Source organism: Neolamprologus brichardi, chromosome 23, assembly GCF_056152115.1.
Source record: "Neolamprologus brichardi isolate AB-2024 chromosome 23, ASM5615211v1, whole genome shotgun sequence".
Taxonomy (NCBI): Eukaryota; Metazoa; Chordata; class Actinopteri; order Cichliformes; family Cichlidae; genus Neolamprologus; species Neolamprologus brichardi.
Window position 1 is genome coordinate 20,131 of NC_142125.1, and position 18,869 is coordinate 38,999.

Sequence of the window (18,869 nt, forward strand, 5' to 3'; positions counted from 1 at the left end):
TTTAAGTTTGAAGGCTCATGGGTAATTTAATTTTGGGGGAAAAAACAGTCCATTTTGGTAAAGCCGTAGTATTGATATTAAAAATCAGCTCAACCACACATGCAACTTCACAAGTAAACATACAGGAGCATTTTTTACAATTACACAAACTGAAATACAGATAAAGGATCAGGTACTAGAAATCCTAATAAGTGCTTGAGCAGATTTGCTTTCTTACACTTGCATTGATGCACACAATTTGGTAATAGAAATGTTAAAAATGTAGTTTATTTATTTAGGTCACAGCAGCGTTAGTGTTTCTCCAGCATCCAGCATGACCGAGGACACTGAGCAGATGTTTCTGTGCAGGTCAGACTTCAGGAAGTACTCGCGCCTTTTTGAAATAGAAAAGAGGTCATTCATCAGGTTGAGTTCGCTTCCTGCTTGGCCTGTGCAGTCTAAGACAGATGTTTTTGCACTTTTATAGCTGTGGCTGCATTAGACAAAGGATGAAATGGGTTTTTTTTTTTAAATGCTTGAACAACCAATCTGAACAAAAACTTTATTGCAAAGATTGGTATTTACACGAGACAAACATTTATCAATAAACTTTTACTGCATTTTACAGTTAAGCTGTTCAGTGAATCCTCTTCCTTCCAGGAGGTTTAAGGCAAATCAGCTACATCTTCACAAAGACGTATACATAAAACCTGGATGTCATATCTCCCAGACATGTCTGAGGTCTCCAGGGCTTTAAGAAATCCAGCAAAGGTTCCAAAACAGAGACTCATGTTTATTTTGTCTGTGATACAGGAGCCAAAACTGAACCATCTTAGTTCACCAAGCTCCACAAATGCTCAGTTATAACACGAGTCCAGGGAGTTGAATAATAATAACAAAAAGCAGAAACTCAAATGCATTTTCATTTTCGCCCTTTACCACTCTTCACCCCTCCTTTGCCACCCTTAGCCTGTCGTCCCTTTCCGTGCTTTCCTTTGCCTCCTTTAGCGCGTTGTTCTTTTCTCTGCATTCCCCGCAAATCTTTCTTCATGCGCCCGTCCACCACCTTGAAGACTCCTTTGACACCAGGAGGCCGTCTCACCTTCTTCCCAGCGCCCTTTTTGCTCACAACGTATGTTACTTCTCTCTTTTCTTTTCCCAAGCCGGCTTTCTTGTATATACTGAAAGAAACACAAACAGTATTGAAAGTTTCTCCTGGGTAAAACACCCAGTTAGTTTTGTCTTCGCAGCCCCACAGATGTGACAACATACCTCTTCAGCTGAGCCATCTTCTCCCTCTCAGAGATGTCCACTGTGTTGACAACCGCTTCTGCTTTCTTCTTGGCCTGCTCCATTTTTTTCAACGTCTTGAAAAGAAACGGCGGAATTAATACATTCAGAAATACACCGATTACTTCGAAAAGCTCCTCGGGCTACAAGTGTTTTACCCTTCTCTTCTTCCTGGCCTTGGCCTCAGCAACTCGTTTGATTGGCCGAGCATTGATCTCCTTCCATTTTTCTTTGTATTCCTCCACCATCTCCTTGGTGACCGGCACCGGCCTCTTCCGGTGTTTCCGTTCATCATCGAGGAACCACTCCGGTACTTCCCACGGCTCGTCAGAGGTGGCGAACCTGAAACGGCATACACAAGGTGTTATTCGTGATCTTCACTCATTCCAGCAGGTTTAAGCCTTATTTGTCAAAAACAAATGTTAACCCAAGTATACGCATCGTTAGATGCAATCAGCAATCTGAAAGGCGGATTCTTTTCCATTAGTACCTATTGGGATTGACTCAGCAAAGTTTTAGGTCATAGTACCTGGTACCACTGCTCGACTGGGGTTCCAAGCAATCCGAGCAGGTACTAAAATGTGACGCCGTCAGACTGCGTGCCACCGATTAGCTGGTCAGTGGCGTCACTCGATGAGTCGCGAGAGCGTCTCCTTCCAAAAAATCAAACCTGCCCTTTGTTATAGCGTTCGTGTTGTATACTAATAAGGTCACAGAACGCTCAGCAGCATTAATAATAATAATAATAATAATAATAATAATAATAATAATAAATTTTATTTGAAAGCGCCTTTCAAAACACTCAAGATCGCTGTACACAGCAGAATAAAAGCAACATAAAAGCAAGCAGTTTACAGAATCATAAAAGCATAAGACATAAACAAATAAAATAGGAGAGTGGAGAGGTTATGTGGGATAAGCTATTTTGTACAAGTGGGTTTTGAGTTTGGACTTAAAGAGTGAGAAGGAAGAGATGTTTCTTAAATCAGGAGGTCGGGAAGTCCAGAGTCGTGGAGCAGAGCAGCTGAAAGCCCGGCTCCCCATCGACGGGGGGAAGGGATGGAGAGTGAAAGGGAAGAAGAAGATCTGAGAAAACGAGATGAAGCGGTGATCTTAACCAGGTCAGAGAGATATGGAGGAGAGAGATGATGAATAGCCTTAAATGTGTACAAGAGTATTTTGAAATTGATGCGATATTTGACCGGGAGCCAATGAAGCTGCTGCAGGACAGGAGTGATGTGGTGGGCAGAAGGGGTCCTGGTGATGATACGGGCAGCAGAGTTCATCGCTATGATGACAACCACGGACATTTGCTAGTTCTGAATTGTAATGGAAAAAGATCCAAAGCACACACACCTGTGGAAGGAGCTGTCCACCAGGTCCCTTGCCCTCTTCTTAGATGTAGCGATCTGAGTGCCGAGTGCCAGGCCTTCTGGACTCAGGATTCTAGCTTTCTTACCTAAAGAAACAGTCATCCAGAGTTACACACACACAGGCTAAAAACAGAATATAAGCTCTAAAGCACGAGATAGGACATATAGACATATCAAATATTGCTGAGATGCAATGGTGCATGTTATTTAACTTAAGAGCACTTTCATTGGAAACCATGCGGGTTATTCAAATGAGTTTTCAACCCAGCTGTGGCAGCAGCAGTGCAATACTTCAGGTTACAAAAGAGTTGAGAGGTGCAACACCAAAATGGATGGGTGCCAGCACGCAGCACCGTGCAACAGGGGGCGCTCACCAAGCATGAAAACTGACTGGCAGACTAAAGGTTCACCACTGAGTGCAAAGATGCACTGAGGAAGAGTTTCAGCACTCGAAAACTGACAAGCAAACAATTCAGAAGATTGGAGAATTATGTGCTGCCTGGCAAAAGCATAGTTTCTTTGTAGGGCTTCAAACGTAGGGCATAAGATGAGCTCTGTCAATTGTTCTGGAGCCCAAATGTGCATAAATAAAGAAATGTTTATATGCGACATTTAGATGATGACGAGAAGTGTTTGGGGATGCTGACGACCTCACTGTCATACTCACTGGTACTTTCGACAGGAACAACCTGGAAGTCGCCGTCATCGTCGACCTCTCCTGATACTCCACCAGCCCCCCGGGCCTGCTTCATTCTGGTAATCTCCCTAAAAGGAAACCGATGAACATGTTACCTGTATATTAGCATTAGTTCATCTGCTGTTAAGAACAGTTTTGAGAAATTGGAAATATTGCAGATTTCTTTTCAGTTACGCAATCAAACTAAGCTTATTAATTATGTAACACGCTGGACTAAAGAGAGCCACACTTAATGTGCTTTTACGTTTCATCATCGCTGCTGTCATCCGAGTCACTGTCACTCTCCTCTGCAGCTTCCAGTGATGGTCCTGCCTTTTCCTCCTCTGGCAGAGCAGCTTCTTGCTGCTCCTCCTCCTTTATGTCTTCCTCAGCTTTCCTCTTTTTGCCTTTTCCTAGAAGTAAGAATACATACAAGGATGGCTACTAGCCCCTCACAAACACAATTTCATTTAAAGCTGTGAAAGATAACATGTATGTGAACGTGTGAGTGTGAAGACATGAACACGAGGAGAAACACTTCACACCTGACTGTTTAGTCCGGAGCCACTCGGTCTGTTTCAGCTCGCTCTCTGCGTCTCCTTCGAGGCCGATCTCAGAGAAGATGCCCTACGGGTACAACATCAGCACATTTACACACAAAGCACGGTGAAAGATCAGAAATCAAGTAGGAAGCAGGTGCCACATCACACAGTGAACAGGTGCAGCAGAAGAATACCTGAGCTTTAGATGTTGCATTACGAGTCAAACACATACCTTGCTGAACCACAGGTCGGCCTGTCGCTCCATCTTCTCATCTTTTCCCTCTAGCTCCACCACCAAGCCACCATCCTGCTCTTCATCCTCCTCCTCCTCTTGGTTGGTAAACTTTACTCTGAAAACCACAGAAATAAATCGTGAACTTGAAGCTCTTCTAGAAAGGTTGGGCATTCTTTCTGGTAAAAAAAATAAATAAACAGACTTAAGCTTCCAGGGAAAAACAGTAAGCATCAAATTTGTGGAATGACAATAACAATTCTAGTAAATCAGTCTAGTTTGAGACCAACTCTGCTAAAAAAAATAATAATAATTTGTACTCACTGAACATGTATACTAGGGGTGGGTTTTAATAATCGATTCATCGATTAAAATCGATTCTGGCTTGGATAACGTGATATCGATTCATTAAAATCCTTTTTTATATAAATGTATTTTGTCCAAAATTCCAGAATCTCAGGTGAAACGTCACAAATTTTCGACAACCACCAAACATTTAAAACAGTAAATGAGAGCAGGAACACGGCTTCTGCACAAATGCGTAGACACAAAGCGCGGACCCGCCAAAACATCAGAATCAGTGAGATGTCGCCTTTCTCACCCGACGGCACGGACACAGTCGGGGCTGAAAGCCGTCAAATCGCTGATTCTGATGTTTCGGCGGGTCCGCGCTTTGTGTTCACGCCCTTTTTGCTCTGATTCTAAAGCTGTTAGTTTGATCTCTCTCCAAACAATATCGACCAAACCAGCAGCAAAAGAAGATCCAAACTACGCTTCACATAAACATCGTCATGAATTCACTCTGACTTTTGCTGTTTTGCTTCCACCACGATAAAAATCACACTTCATGCACAGGTCTCTCTCTCTCTGTATTTCAAGAACAGTTTCCCGTCTATCCCCGAAATCAGTTTTCTGCATTATTCGCTTGCTTGTTACGCACAAGTCTACCTTGTTTACAGGCTGTCGGCCGCTGTTTTTTTTTCCTTTTAGTTACTTCCAAAAAGAAAACCTAATTTCTGCCGTTCAACAGGCTTCTGAACAAATTTAAACTTTTTAAAATTATACAAAATGCAAAACGCTCAGCTGTGTCTGTAATAAAACCGCTGTAACTTCAGAGGTAATGTTCATGTGTTGATTAATGGTTTTCTTTCGTTTTTGATGTACTGCAGAATATTTTTATAAAATCCCAGGCCAGGAAAATCACCTTCATGTGTTTCTGTGTTTTATCTTTAGCTGCTTTGACACAAAGGCCTCTGCTATGATGCTCACACCTTTGATAAAGTCTGGAAAGTGTCAGCTTCCTTTTTATAGATAAAAAAATATGTAAATGTACTGATCTGAATTATAATATTTCTGACTGTCTGAGGCAACATTTCCCAGATTAAAATCGAATTGAATCGAATCAAATCGAATCGAAACAAATCGAATTGAATCGTGGATCAAATCGATTCAGGACCTTGTGAATCGGAATAGAATCGATTCTAGAAATCAGTGATACCCAGCCCTAATGTATACATGCTATTCAGTGCTTAACACCTTTCTAAAGAGAACTCATACAGAGCCAGGCACCACATCACCAGTACCTCAGAGTGCTTTTGCTCTGAATGGCCTCTTACTTCTTTTTTGGTGCTTTCTTTTCCAGCTCCTTTTGTCGCCGTTCCACCTCTTCCAGATCCTCGTCATCCAAATCAGATGCCAGTGACATTTTATCTGCATCATCGCCATCTTCATCGGAGAGGTGAAAATCATCGTCTTCATCTACCAGAGTGTCCGCTGCCTTCATGTCCCCCTTTGATATGTCAACAAGCACCTGAGGGACCGAGAAATTAACATGAAGCCGCTTCTCAGTGATAAAGCTCGTGGTACTTGAACTCTGTGGGAATCAGCGGTATTCTGATCTTGAGTTTGGTGCTTTTGGGAAGCAGCGTGTGACGTTTACCTTTTTCTTCTTGATGGAGACGAGAGAGAACAAGGACGAGTCCTCAGTGGAGGCGATGGACACACCCGGTAGATCCATCTTCAGCTCCACTCTCTCTCTCTGCTTCCGCTGCTCCTTCAGCAGTTTCCTCTTCTTCCTGCCAAATCAGCAAGAGACAGTTTCTTGGTTTGCCCCTACAACTGCATCAGTGGCAAAAGCTAAGAGAGGTGAAACTAAAAGTAAAGTGTTGCTTCTCTTTAAGGCAAGATGCACCTATCAAGACAAAGTAGGAAAGATGAGGAATTAATGTCACCGAAAACACAAAAAACTAAAGCGGTTCATACCGTTTGAGCTCAGCCACCTCCTCAGCTTTCAGCTCTGCCAGCTTTTTCACCATTTCTTCCTCCTCGTTGTCCTCACCCTCCTCCTCTTCATCCTCCTTCTTTCCTGCTTCTTCCTCTGAATTGCTCCCTTCTTCATCCGAGCTTAAGCTAAAAACAATGTAGAGATGATTTATGTGTGACACACTTTAACAAAGATTTAATATTTAAACTGCTTTTTCTTTTCTTTTTTTTAAACCTGATCTCCTGGTCGAGCTGCTTAGCCTCGTCTTTCAGTTTCTTAGCTAGGTATCTCCTCAGCTTGGACCTCCAGTTCAGCAGCAGGCTGCAAACGTGAGAAAAGACATGCAAACACGGCCCGTGTTAACAACACTTCATGCTACACGTTCTCACACCATCTGATGTATGTGATGTGCAAGCACAGTAAAGTAGCAGCAGCTTACTAAAGCACAAACGTGGCGAGAGATGGAAAAGCTCACCGGAGTTCTTTGCGGCCCAGGACTTTGATGTCACGACAACACTCCTTTATTTCATTGCTGGTTGCTGAGTGAAACTCCAGATCAGGATTGTTGAAGGTGATCTGAATGAGACAGAGCAAGAAAAGCACGTTTTCTTCTTAGTTCTTATTCTTAACAGGACTGTCTCAAAGCCCCCCCCCCCCCCCCCCCACACACACACACACAAACAAACAAACAAACAAAAAAAGCTCACCTCACTGGCTTTTCCCAGAAAGTCGACCGGGTTCTCGGCTTTCAGAAAATCGGTCACCGTGAAACTGTGGTAGAGCGTCAGATCTCCATCTGTATATCCCTCCGCCTGCAACAGAAGAAGAGCTGCTTCATCACTGATGGTTCATTTCTGGGCTCAAATGTGCCTTAAAGTAAGTCTTAAACCTTGTGACTGATAAATAAAACAAAGTGTTTAAAAGCTAAAAATTTCATAACAGGCAATCACAGCCAGATCTGACATGCTTATCATGACCAAACACTTGTCAGGATACATGCCTTTGGCTTCTTTACAGGGATCAGCTCCTTCACAGTTTTGGCCTGCACCTCCACCTCTTTGAATGCATACTTGGGGTCAAAGAACTTGCTGTCGATTTTGTCCGGGGCAACAAAACCTGATGATGACAATGGGGGAGGTTTAGGTGAGGCTACTCAAGAACAAGGTCAAAATGAAGGTCATTATTTATTGTCTTCAAAAAGCGAGTGAAATAATAAAGGTTGTGCTAATGACACCGACCCTGACAGATGACAAAGATCTCAGCAGACTCATTCCTGGATGCCTGTGGCTTGGTGGCCTGCACCTTCTTGAAGAACTGCTGGAAGATCCAGAGCAGAGGCTGGTAGTCTTTGGAGCGAAACACCTTGGTGACAAAGGTGCCTCCTTTGGTAAGAAACTCACAGGCCAACTTCAGAGCCATGAGAGTCAAGTGAGCTGTGGGTGAAAAAGGGAGGATTTCAAAATTAGATTTAAATACCAAATACTGTGGAAAATGGACATGAACTAGTTTAGGCATACAAGACACAAAATCAAAGAGTGGTAAGGATGTATCAAAGAAGAACCCCTTACAATCCAACCAAATGAAATCATTTTTGGACAGTGCGAATGCTGTTTTACTGCAGTCTGATCTCTAGACGTTTTGTCTCGACTCACCTTGGGAAAAGGCATCGTGCTGCCAGTTAGCTCCCACATTTGGGGCTCCATCGTTTAACACAACATCCACTTTCCAAGTCTGAAGCTCCTTTCTGAGAGACTGTACAACGGAAAGAGTGTCTCATCAGTTAAAACCATGTCACAAACACAGCGTTGGCTGTCCACATCTCTACTGTTGAAATATCATCTCTGATTTTATGTTTTTTCAGTGATGCTGTGAACAGCAGCAGCTTTCTCACCTGTCTGCATTTCTCAGTGGTGATGTCTTCTTGAAGTGTCACCACGTTGGGGATGGGTTTAATGGGGACCAAGTCAACACCTGAGAAGAAGAAACCACTCTTATGGGGAAGTATTGTCACACGCATTACAGCTGCTTTAGAAGCATAACAGAAACAGAGTCATTGGAGAAATTTGCACTCACCGATAATCAGACTTGAAACAGGCATAAACTTAGACGCTACCTGCAACCTGGAAAAGGAGATTTTGAATTCAACTTTGATTATTTTGCATAGTACAAATCACTCATTTATCCGTTTTCGCTTCCGTCATGACGTATTGTACCGTATTGTCATTTCTGTAAGGCTCGTGCATTTTATCTTGTAATCACAGCAAAAGAAAGTCTGTGATTATAGTGAACCAGAGTCGTGCTCACCAGAGAGGAGGTCGAGGTTGGTCACACACGGTCCTAAGTTAATGCAACTTTATACAAACTGCAACTGTACAATCACCAGTCAGCTCCTCTTCCCTGACTTTCTCCCCCTAACACTTCTGTCAACGTGGTCGCTCTTTTCTCTCTGTCCCTGACTCAACTGCCACTTGTTATAACAAAGACCTTTGGTGATCGTTCACATGTGACAGAAGCGAATGACCAAAGACTGCAAAGTGGTCAACTGGCCAGCTTCCCCCCAGAGGGGTTACTTCTTTTCCTTTTGTTACCACACACGACGGCATGTCTGGTGACGGGATGCTTACCACCCTCCAGGTGCAGCGCACAGATCCACCAGAGCTCGGGCTTTCTGCAGAAACTGGAACTTACGGTTAAGCTGGATCAGTTTGAAGGAGGAACGAGAGCGATAACCTAAAAATAATACAAAAAAGGAGATTTAAAAGATTGCCAGCTGTCTGCAACCCGCACTTTATATCGATCGGAGCTTTAGCCTGCTAATGCTAATATCGCGACAGTCTCGAGCTCGTGTTGTTTTCCGGTACTCTACCTGTTTCTTTGGCCAGGTGGTAGAATTTATCTTTCCGGGTCTTTCCGACCTTAAGTTTCTTCCCCATATTTGCTGCTTTACTTTTACGCCGGACCTTAACACACAGATATGTCACACACTCAAAACACCCCTCTGCCTATGAAAACAGCACGTGTACACGTGCCGGCGCAGGACTACGACGTCACACTTCTTCTTCCTCTTCGGGTTTGTTTGTTAGTTTCGCGCATGTTCCGCCACCTGCTGTTAACAACACATTACTACGATATCTTAAATAAAATGCATTATTATTATTATTATTATTATTATTATTATTATTATTATTATTATTATTATTATTATTAATGCCGTTGCTGCTATAAATATATCCAGTTATATGGACAAGATTAGTACTAGACACACAAAAATAGCCCATGTTTATGAATTGCTATTGAGGGAGAAGGACTGTTTTTGTCATGCATACAGGGCGATCGTGGCTCAAGAGTTGGCAGTTCGTCTTGCAATCAGAAGGTTGCCGGTTTGAGCCCCGACTCTGACAGTCTCGGTCGTTGTGTCCTTGGGCAAGACACTTCATCCGTTGCCCACTGGTGGTGGTCAGAGGGCGCCAGTGTCCGGCAGCCTCACCTCTGTCAGTGCGCCCCAGGGCAGCTGTGGCTACAATGTAGCTGCCATCACCAGTGGGTGGATGACTGGCGCTTTGGGGTCCTTAGGGACTAAGTAAAGTGCTATACAAATACAGGCCATTTACCATGGCAGTCTGAGCAACGTAAAATAAGACTGTAATTAATTCATTCAACAACTCTCCATTACCCATTATTTGCTTTCATCTAATGGCATCACTCTTTACAGATCAAAAATTAATTAAGTGAAAATAACACACCATGCTTGGTTTGCTGAAATTACAGAAAACAGGGATCTACAGTATTTACTCTGGCCTATACTGGTGTCCGGCGTGCTTATAGTTTTTCAGTTACAAAGGTGATGATACATTTTTGTCCATCCATCTCTTTAGGAGCTAATCCCAGCTGCTATAGGGCAAGGAGCGGGGAACACCCTGGACAGGTCACCCATCTGTCGCAAAGAGACAGACAACTATTCACACCTACAGGCAATTTAGATTCACCAATTAACCTAACCCCATCAAACTATGATTAATGCTCCATGGGTTGAAAAAAATAATTTGGTCAAATAATTCATAACTCCCGCCTACAACAAAGACTGGATCAACAAACAACTGTGGCCATATTGTAATAGTATATGGGGTTTGTTAATAAACATAACATCATTTTTTAAATCTTTATCAATGTTTATTATGTTATTTTTTATCACAGCCAAATGAATTTAGGGAAAACACTTGAGTGAAGACTACAGCTGTCAGAAAGGCCTGTTTCTGGACCGTGTGTTGATCAGTCCCAGGACAGAGAAGGCACTGGCTGCTGCCGTCACCAAACTGATGGCCCCAATGGCTCGTGAAGCCTGTGGAGACAAGAAGGAGGGGCAGGGCGTGGACTGCGGGTTAGAATAGGAGCAGCAGAGGCTGATTGATTTTATTGCATATTCACAATACAGCATGATTCCAAACTTAACAAGACTAACTCATTAGTCTGTAACTTATAAGAGGAAGCAGGCAACAACACATTTATTTACAGTAAACCTTTTTTTACCGTAAACTGTTTTGAGCTGATTATTTAATTCAAAGCTGATTTGTTGTGTAAAGATTAGGGCTTTGGCAGGATGAATTTGGCTCTTAAACATAGCTTTAAAGTAGATTTGGATGTCGTTGTTTTCAATACAGAACATGGTCATAATTAAAGCAATTATAAGATTATATGTGGGTGAAAAATAGAATTATGAATTATATTTTGGGACAAAGTATCATGTTTTCATTTTAGTGGTATAGTAGAGCCCTGGGATGGATAAATCCCTGATGTTAAGGTTCACTCTGATTTGCCACTTTGGTCAATGTTTTTAAATGTCTGACAATGTGAGACTATGACAGGGCCAATGTTTTGTATTTATTAGTCGCTTTTAGTGACACACCAGACAGAAGCAGAACAAACAGTGAGAGACCTGCTCAGACACCCCCTCCCCGTAACGAAGAAGGGTAACGAAGTGCTCGCAGTTGCTCCCCAGCAAGTCATAAGAGACCTCCTGGCCAATGAGGACTTGTGCCCGCTGGATGATTTCACAGACAGGGAGGGGTGTGTGGTTGTGGTCATACTTGTTGTTGACACGGTAGGAATCACTTCCCACTACCTCCTTCAGTAGCTGCATGCGTACCACTGCCTTCCTGCTGAAGACAGACTTCACACTGGACATGGCGGCTGCCTGGCTCTCATCTGTGGGAAAGGAGGAGATGATTTTAATTTAAATTGTCAAAGGGAAGAGAAGAAAGACTCTTCTGTAGGCTAAAGCTAATGATGCCAGACTTAAAGACCAGATATAAACACATTAGCACAGTGAAGCTGGAGGATGAACGCTAACCTTTTTTCCACTCGATAAAAGTTAACGTGAGGGTTCCCAATGTTTAGAGACAAATGCAATCACAGGATGCTGTAAACGGACCAAACTTCAGTCAAGAGAACAACTGAGCTGTACGTTTTCATTTTTTTTTTAAATCTCTCAGTCAGAACATGCTCTATCATGTTCAGGTGGAAACTAGCGAGCTAACCTCCTGCTAACTTCAAACTCAGTTAAATTTCATAACTTCTGTTTTCATGGATGCCTGGATGTTAAACTGAATTGTTACACCCGGTAAAGCAGCAACGCTGATCATTTTATTAAGATGAAAGAATTTCGACAGTTTGTAACGCTCAGTTATACCGCAGTGTTCATTTGACTTTGGGACCTGACGCGGAGTTTGGACCCAGAAACAGCTAATGACATCAGACTAAAAGACCGGATAGAAATGGGGATGTTTTCAAGTATGAAACAGGGGGAGGGGATGCCAACATCTGCAGATAACAGGGGCCACACGCTTGTCAAAAAAGGGTAAAAACAAGTTTTGGTTAAAAGGGGGTGAAAATTGTGATATGTTATCCCAGCCCGTTTCACAGTGAATGCAGTTCACTATGAAAAAGGACATTTTTACAGGACTCTGGGTGTATTTGTGAAAAACTAAGAACATCCTCTCTCTTTCCCTGGAAAATGCACATAATCATCAAAAAGTGTGAGCACCTCTATAAAGTTTCTGCAGTTTGCTGGCCTGGAGCATTCAGATGTGTGTAAACACGATCCTACAACATTCCCAGGAGTGGACATCATAGCCCCACGATGACCCAAGAGCTACATCTCAGACTAAAGGCTTCAGTTGGCATGTTGAATGTTAAAATTCATGACAGCTAGAAAAATACTGAACCAGTATGAATAGTTTGCCAAGATAAAGCCTCTTTTCTCTAAAAATGAGCACGACAGGAGAGTTTATGTTTGGAAAGCTGCATCTGGAACAATGGCCCTCACTTACTAACAGTGCATACACAAAAATGTGTGCATGATTTATGGATACAAACATTTCATGCACAAATCAGTGATTTATCAGTATTTTCATACCTGAATTTGTTTACATGTTACTGTACATGTTCCATGTTACTAGTCACTGCACAGTGGTGTCAGAGTGGGTATTTCAGTTTAACAGGTCAACGAAGTTGTATTGTATTAATTTTTAACCTCCTTTCACTCTTCCTTCAATTATTTGATAAACGACATCTCAGGAGTTATGAAGTGCCCAGACCTTAGTGAAATAAACAAAGCTAAAATTAATTTGAATTCAATTCAATTCAATAAAACTTTATTGATCCTGAAGGTTGACCCCGAAGGAAATTGGGTTAAGGCTGCCGACCTTTGCCAGCGCCATCTTACCCTTCCGAACATACATACATGAGACAAACATCACATGGGGAAGACAGGTCAGAGAGGTATAACAATGGAAAATGCACAACATGAGGAAAGACGAGGAGAAAAATAACTCCTCCCAGACTGAGCTCCAACAGGGAGATCAGTTTGACAACAGAAAAAAACACCTCAGCACATAAATCAATACATCTCACAACATAAAGACATGAGCTTCGAAGGCGTTTGGAGGGGGGGGGGTGAGTGTAGGTCTGTGTCAGTGTACATGCGTGTGTGTGTGTGCGTGTTCCATGTTCAACCGAGAGAAAGTGTCCTTTCACCCGGTTATGCAAAAGTCAACAATCGATCAGCGCGGATGGCCTTGAAGGAAGGTTGTTGTTCCAGTGAGCTTCAACCTTGGCAGGCCTTCAGCTGGTGCCAGTGGGATGGCCGTATGAGTGAAGATGGTGAATGTTTAGGTTTAGTGCAAACAACTGCATCCAATTTTACAATTGGTCTAATGTCCGTCACTGGTCACCAATTCTCTCAATTCCTGTTGTTCTTCTCCAAGATCGTATCCATATTGAGTTCAAAACACAGTCTGAGTACTCAGAGCCCTGCCCATCGTCTATGATGTCGGCCAGCCTTGTGGGGTTTTGAACAGCTGTAGCCGCTTCTTGTACTTCGATAAGCCAGGTCTGAGCCAGCTCCAATCAGCCAGAACTCTGTTATCGTGGTTCCGAATTGGTAGATGTCGTTCATTGTCCTCCATCGAGAGTGTCGCCAGACACACGATGCAACCGACCATCGAGTATCCGGCAGCAAATGTCTCCGCAGGACAATCGGGCTCTCCCAAGCCCAGGAAGGTGTCAATCCCGTTACGGGACCAGTTGATCAAATCCATAATTCTTTCGGTTTTAGAGAACAAGACTGAGAAACTCTTTGAGGGTTAGAAAGCGAGACTATACAAAAGACATGAGAAGCCAAGCAGGAAAGAGAAGGGAGAGGGAGAAGAATGCAACCGCCTCCGTCAAGAGCCAAGAGAGAACTATTCTCTAATTTAATTAAGCATCAGGATGTAGTTTGTAATGTGAGCCTTTTAACCTCAGTCTAAAACATAATATAAAGCGGGTTTATGTCAGATTTGTGAGGATAGCTGCAAGTTTTACGTTAGAAACTCTTTTACTGACCAACAGGAGTTAAGTTGATGATATAACCATCTCCCAGGTAGAGAGCCCAATGCTGATAGGCTGGTCTGAAAATCTCAATGAGGTCACCAGGCTGGGGGTCACCGGAGAGGGCAGGAAGGTCCAGTTCATTAGAGGCCATCTACACAGAGAGCCACAGAGAGACATACATGCTTAAAAGGACATTTAAATAACAAAAATAACAGAAATATTTAGTTGATAGAATATTTGTCATTTTAGAAAATGTAAAATCTGTAACACACTTGCAAAATGTGAAGCATTTCTCACTAGATTTGAGAAATCTTATCGTTGCTACATGATTACAGATTATATAATTATTACTGATAAGGAAAACTGCTGCTAGAGTGACCGCTCACTCATATGTGTATCCCTCTCTGCTGTCATTCAATCCCCAAAACACACATGGCTAACGCACATTATCCAGCAAACTTACATTAGAGTTTTGTAGTTGTTTATCCATCCCACATCATGCTTCCACAAATTCTAAGAAGAGAGGAAGAACAGAGAGAAAAATTCAGCTGATAAATACAAACTGCTTTTACACCAAGAGATGGAGAAATTCCACTTTCCTTTCCTAGTCTGATAAGATTCAAAAGGGAAAATAACAAAATTCCCAGAGCAAGAAAATGCTAGATAAAACACAATGTAAAGGTCACCCATACATACACGCACGTACAATACACACCAGCTCGCACAGACAATACGCACATGAGCTCTTGTTTCACCTGTGCTGCCACAATAGCAGCAGCACAAAAGGGAAGCTGACAGAAAATAGTTTGAGCTCAGGTTATTTCACACAGGAAAAAAATATTTCACCTGTCATTTCATGTCTTTAATTCCCTCTCTCTCTTATTTTTCTTTCCTGGACGATAATGATTACAGTGTGAATATTTCCCAAGGTCAGAGTTTAATGTTGATTAAAATTTCACTTGGATGGCATGAAATCAATATCTGCCTGGGAGAGCAGCTGCTATATCCATCTCATTATTAATGTATGGTGCCCAAGACACATTGAAAATAAGTGTCCATACATTATTCACCAAATCAAAACCGCATCAGCATCTGAGAGCTGCCACAAATACAGAAACATACATGTATAAAGTCATGTGACAGAAGTATATTGTAATAGCTAACTGGAGGTTACAGACCAAATAGGCAACACTGAGCAAACATTTTAAAGAGAAAAGGCGTCCAAAAGTAGTACTTACTCAAACACCAGCAGCTTTTTCTTCCTCACCATTTTAATTCCCCATCATAAATTCACACAAAACCATAAAGAAATTCAAGAGAAGAGAAAAAAAGAGGTTCGAACACGAGTTCCTGAGAGGATGAGCAGATTTTGAATATCTCAAAGCAAAACGAGAGGCTGGAGGTCCTGGTGGAGGTATTTCACTGTCCGCTGTGCTGACTGATAGCAGTTTGTCCTAGCTGTCAAAGTGACACACACATATAAACACGCACACACAGGCATTTCCTGCCTGCTTTTGTCCAATTCAGAAGGAGCTGTTTGCACATATATAGCTGGTTTCAGATTAACTCTGATCACTGTTCCTGGAAACTGACAGATGCACAAAATATCGTGTAGTTTAGGTACAACACCTGGTGGACTGGTGTCAGAATAACAACCTGTCTCTAAATGTTCAGAAGACTAAAGAGATGGTTGTTAACTTCAGGAGGAGCTCAATGGCCCACACCCCACTGCACATCAACGGATCTGCTGTTGAGATGGTCATCAGTGTGAAGTTCCTGGGTGTGCACATATCAGCTGACCTCTCCTGGAACCTGAACACCACCATCATGAGGAAAGCCCAACAACGTCTTCACTTTCTTAGGAAACTGAAGAAGGCCAGTCTCCCTCCTCCTATCCTCACACCATTTTACCAGGGAACCATTGAGAGCATCCTCTGCTGCTACATCATTATCTGGTACGGGAACTGCACCCTCGCTGAAAAGAAGTCTCTGCAGCCGATCGTGAGGACAGCAGAGAGGATCATTGGAGGCCCTCTCACATCCATCTCCCAACTCTCTGACAGACACATCATTCGACGTGCGAACAGCATAGTGAAGGCCACTTTCCACCCCTCACATGCACTGTTCTCCCTCCTTCCATCTGGCAGACGGTTTCACAGCATTAAAACTGTAACGACCAGACACTGCAAGAGCTTCTTCCCCCAAGCAGGCAGGGTCCTCAACTCACTACCACAAAAGGACTGATATAAACATACACCTCGACAAACACCATGCAATAATCATCAAAAGACTCAAAAACAACAAAAACTACCACAAATCCACTACAACTGGTCCTGGGAACAGTATGCTTTGCACACTCAGTCACAGAGTTCTGAACACACACCGAAATTATATTATATTTGCACATTTTGCACATGTCTTTGTCTTGTCTCGTCAATAATATCCTGACAATAACTTGAAACTGGTATTCAATACCTACTGCACATTCCACTTTGTATTGTCTCTGTCCTGTCTTTGTTTATCTTTGTTTATCGTACAGTTAATATTGTATAGTTACCATTATAGTATTGTATAGAATTATATAGTTAGTAATTAGTACCTTTTTATCCCTTAATTTTATTATTTATTTGTAGTTCCTAGTTTTATATCTAGGAATTACAAATAAATAATCAACCTAGCTTGTGGGGATAGGTTAATTGGATAATCCAAATTGCCACTAGGTGTGAATGTGCGAGTGAATGTGAGTGCGAATGGTTGTCTGTCCCTGTGTGTTGGCCCTGCGACAGACTGGCGACCTGTTCAGGGTGTACCCCGCCTCTCACCCTATGACAGCTGGGATAGGCTCCAGCGCCCCCTGCGACCCTGTGTATACTGTGTATACTACTGTATTGACAATAAAGCTCGTGAATCTTTACGTTAGTAACCAAACTGCTGCTGAGATGACCAGTTTGGCTGTATACAGTGCTGTAAAAAAGACGTTAACTCTTACTTTTGTAAATCGTAAATTAACTGTGATTAACCACTTTTTTGTGTGTTTCTTTGGAAAGCTGAATTTAATGTCATTATTCACACTCAGGCCTGATTACTGCCAGATATAATGAATCAAAAAATCAATAAAACAGAACCTGTCTGACAAAGTGAAGCTGGCAAGAAGACCTCAAAAATCAGCACATCATGCCACGGTCTAAAGAAACTCAACAGATGAAAAACAAAGTCATTGACATCTATCAGTCTGGAAGGGTTAGGGTCATTTCTAAAGCTTTTCTAAAGACTCCAGTGAACAACAGTGAGAAAACCTGGGATAGTGACGAACCTTCCCGACCAAAATTGCAAGAGGACAGTAACAACTTATTCAAAAGGTCACAAAAGAACCCAGAACATCTAAAGACCTGCAGGCCTCACTTGCCCTAGTTAAGGTCAGATTTCATGATTCAACAATAAGAAAGAGACTGGGAAAATGGCATCCATGAGAGAGCTCTAAAGAGGAAACCACTGCTGACCAAAAGGAACATAAAGGCTTGACTGCCAAAATTAGCCAAAAAATATCTTGACAATCCTCAAGAGTTTTAGGAAACTATTCTGTGGACTGATGAGACAAAAGCTGAAGCTTTACCATAAAGGAACATCATACTAACAATCAAACATGGTGGTGGTAGTGTGATGGTCTGGGGGGGTTTTGCTGCTTCAGGACTTGGACAACTTCCAGTAAGTGATGAAACCATAAATTCTGCTTTCTACCAGAAAATCCAGACAAAGTATGTCCGCCCCGTTCGTTCCCTGAATTTGGCTGATTTAAAAATGTTCTGCAAAGAAGGTAGGCGAAAATTTCTCCACACTGATGTGAAAGACTCATTGCCAATTACCAAAATGATTGCTTGATTATAGGTCTTGCTGCCAAGACTGGCACAACCAGTTATTAGGTTTCAAATGACCTTTTTCACATAAAGCCAAGTGTGGATAGCTTTTTTTCCCCACTCTTGATGATGATCTAAAAAGTGCATTTTGTATTTACTCTGGTTATCTTTGTCTAATGCTAAAATTTGTTTGATGATCTGAAAAAGATCTGAAAGTGGGACAAATAAACACACACAGAAGAAAAAGAAATCAGAAAGAGGGCAAATACTTGTTCACAGCACTGTATGTATTCTAAAAATGGTGTGTGACCTCTATCAAACTGAGATAGGGCACAAACATCAACCTGGGTTGAGTTGCTGTCTTATTTACATTTTTCAAAGGTTTTTACCTTTGGTTTCGTTTTAAATTAGATTTTAGTTTAATTTGGTTTTAATAACAGGTTTACCGGGTTTGGTGCTTATTGTTTTCAGTTTCACTGTTTTTTTGTTTTACTTTCACTTCACTTTCACTAAACATTAGACGTTTTTTGCAGAAACATGTGCAGAGAGTCTGTTTTTTTTAAATCGTATATAGATGTCCTGGACAGTCGTTTACAGTAAAGGAGAGCTCCGGGTCGGACACATTCTTTGCTCATTGATTGGCTGTTTCCGGACAACCGTTTCGTCACTTATCTCCGCCCCCTGTCCTGAGACTGGAGCTGACGCTGGCAGGGGCTGCGTCAAGTGGAAGAACAGGAAGTCTAGACACTTAAAGTTTGAAAATAAAAGAACGATCAGGACAAATGGCCGCT

The 18,869-nt window shown here is 42.2% G+C and overlaps 2 protein-coding genes across 3 annotated transcripts; both read right to left on the bottom strand.

Moving 5' to 3' along the window:
- On the bottom strand, positions 1-9,411 carry ftsj3 (FtsJ RNA 2'-O-methyltransferase 3). 2 transcript variants are annotated; one of them, XM_006803321.3, is made up of 21 exons: positions 9,222-9,411; positions 8,980-9,085; positions 8,429-8,475; positions 8,247-8,326; positions 8,008-8,107; positions 7,594-7,788; positions 7,356-7,471; positions 7,063-7,167; positions 6,831-6,931; positions 6,590-6,676; positions 6,355-6,501; positions 6,032-6,167; positions 5,709-5,902; positions 4,093-4,210; positions 3,864-3,945; positions 3,584-3,731; positions 3,310-3,407; positions 2,626-2,728; positions 1,428-1,611; positions 1,252-1,346; positions 1-1,160 (listed from the first exon to the last, which is right to left on the bottom strand). In XM_006803321.3, the coding sequence occupies exons 1-21, from the start codon at positions 9,286-9,288 to the stop codon at positions 902-904; spliced, it is 2,568 nt and encodes an 855-aa protein (XP_006803384.2). In that variant the 5' UTR covers positions 9,289-9,411; the 3' UTR covers positions 1-901. The 2 variants fall into 2 exon arrangements, with proteins under 2 accessions (XP_006803384.2, XP_087691901.1); XM_087835775.1 differs by lacking the exons at positions 1-1,160; positions 1,252-1,346; positions 1,428-1,611 and adding an exon at positions 2,178-2,526.
- Positions 9,412-10,529: 1,118 nt separating this feature from the next.
- Positions 10,530-15,657, bottom strand: plaat1 (phospholipase A and acyltransferase 1). The gene is made up of 5 exons (XM_006803320.3): positions 15,463-15,657; positions 14,688-14,737; positions 14,237-14,375; positions 11,289-11,557; positions 10,530-10,694 (listed from the first exon to the last, which is right to left on the bottom strand). Exons 2-5 carry the CDS (start codon positions 14,712-14,714, stop codon positions 10,593-10,595), a joined length of 537 nt encoding a protein of 178 aa, XP_006803383.1. The 5' UTR covers positions 14,715-14,737; positions 15,463-15,657; the 3' UTR covers positions 10,530-10,592.
- Between the last annotated feature and the right edge of the window lie 3,212 nt (positions 15,658-18,869).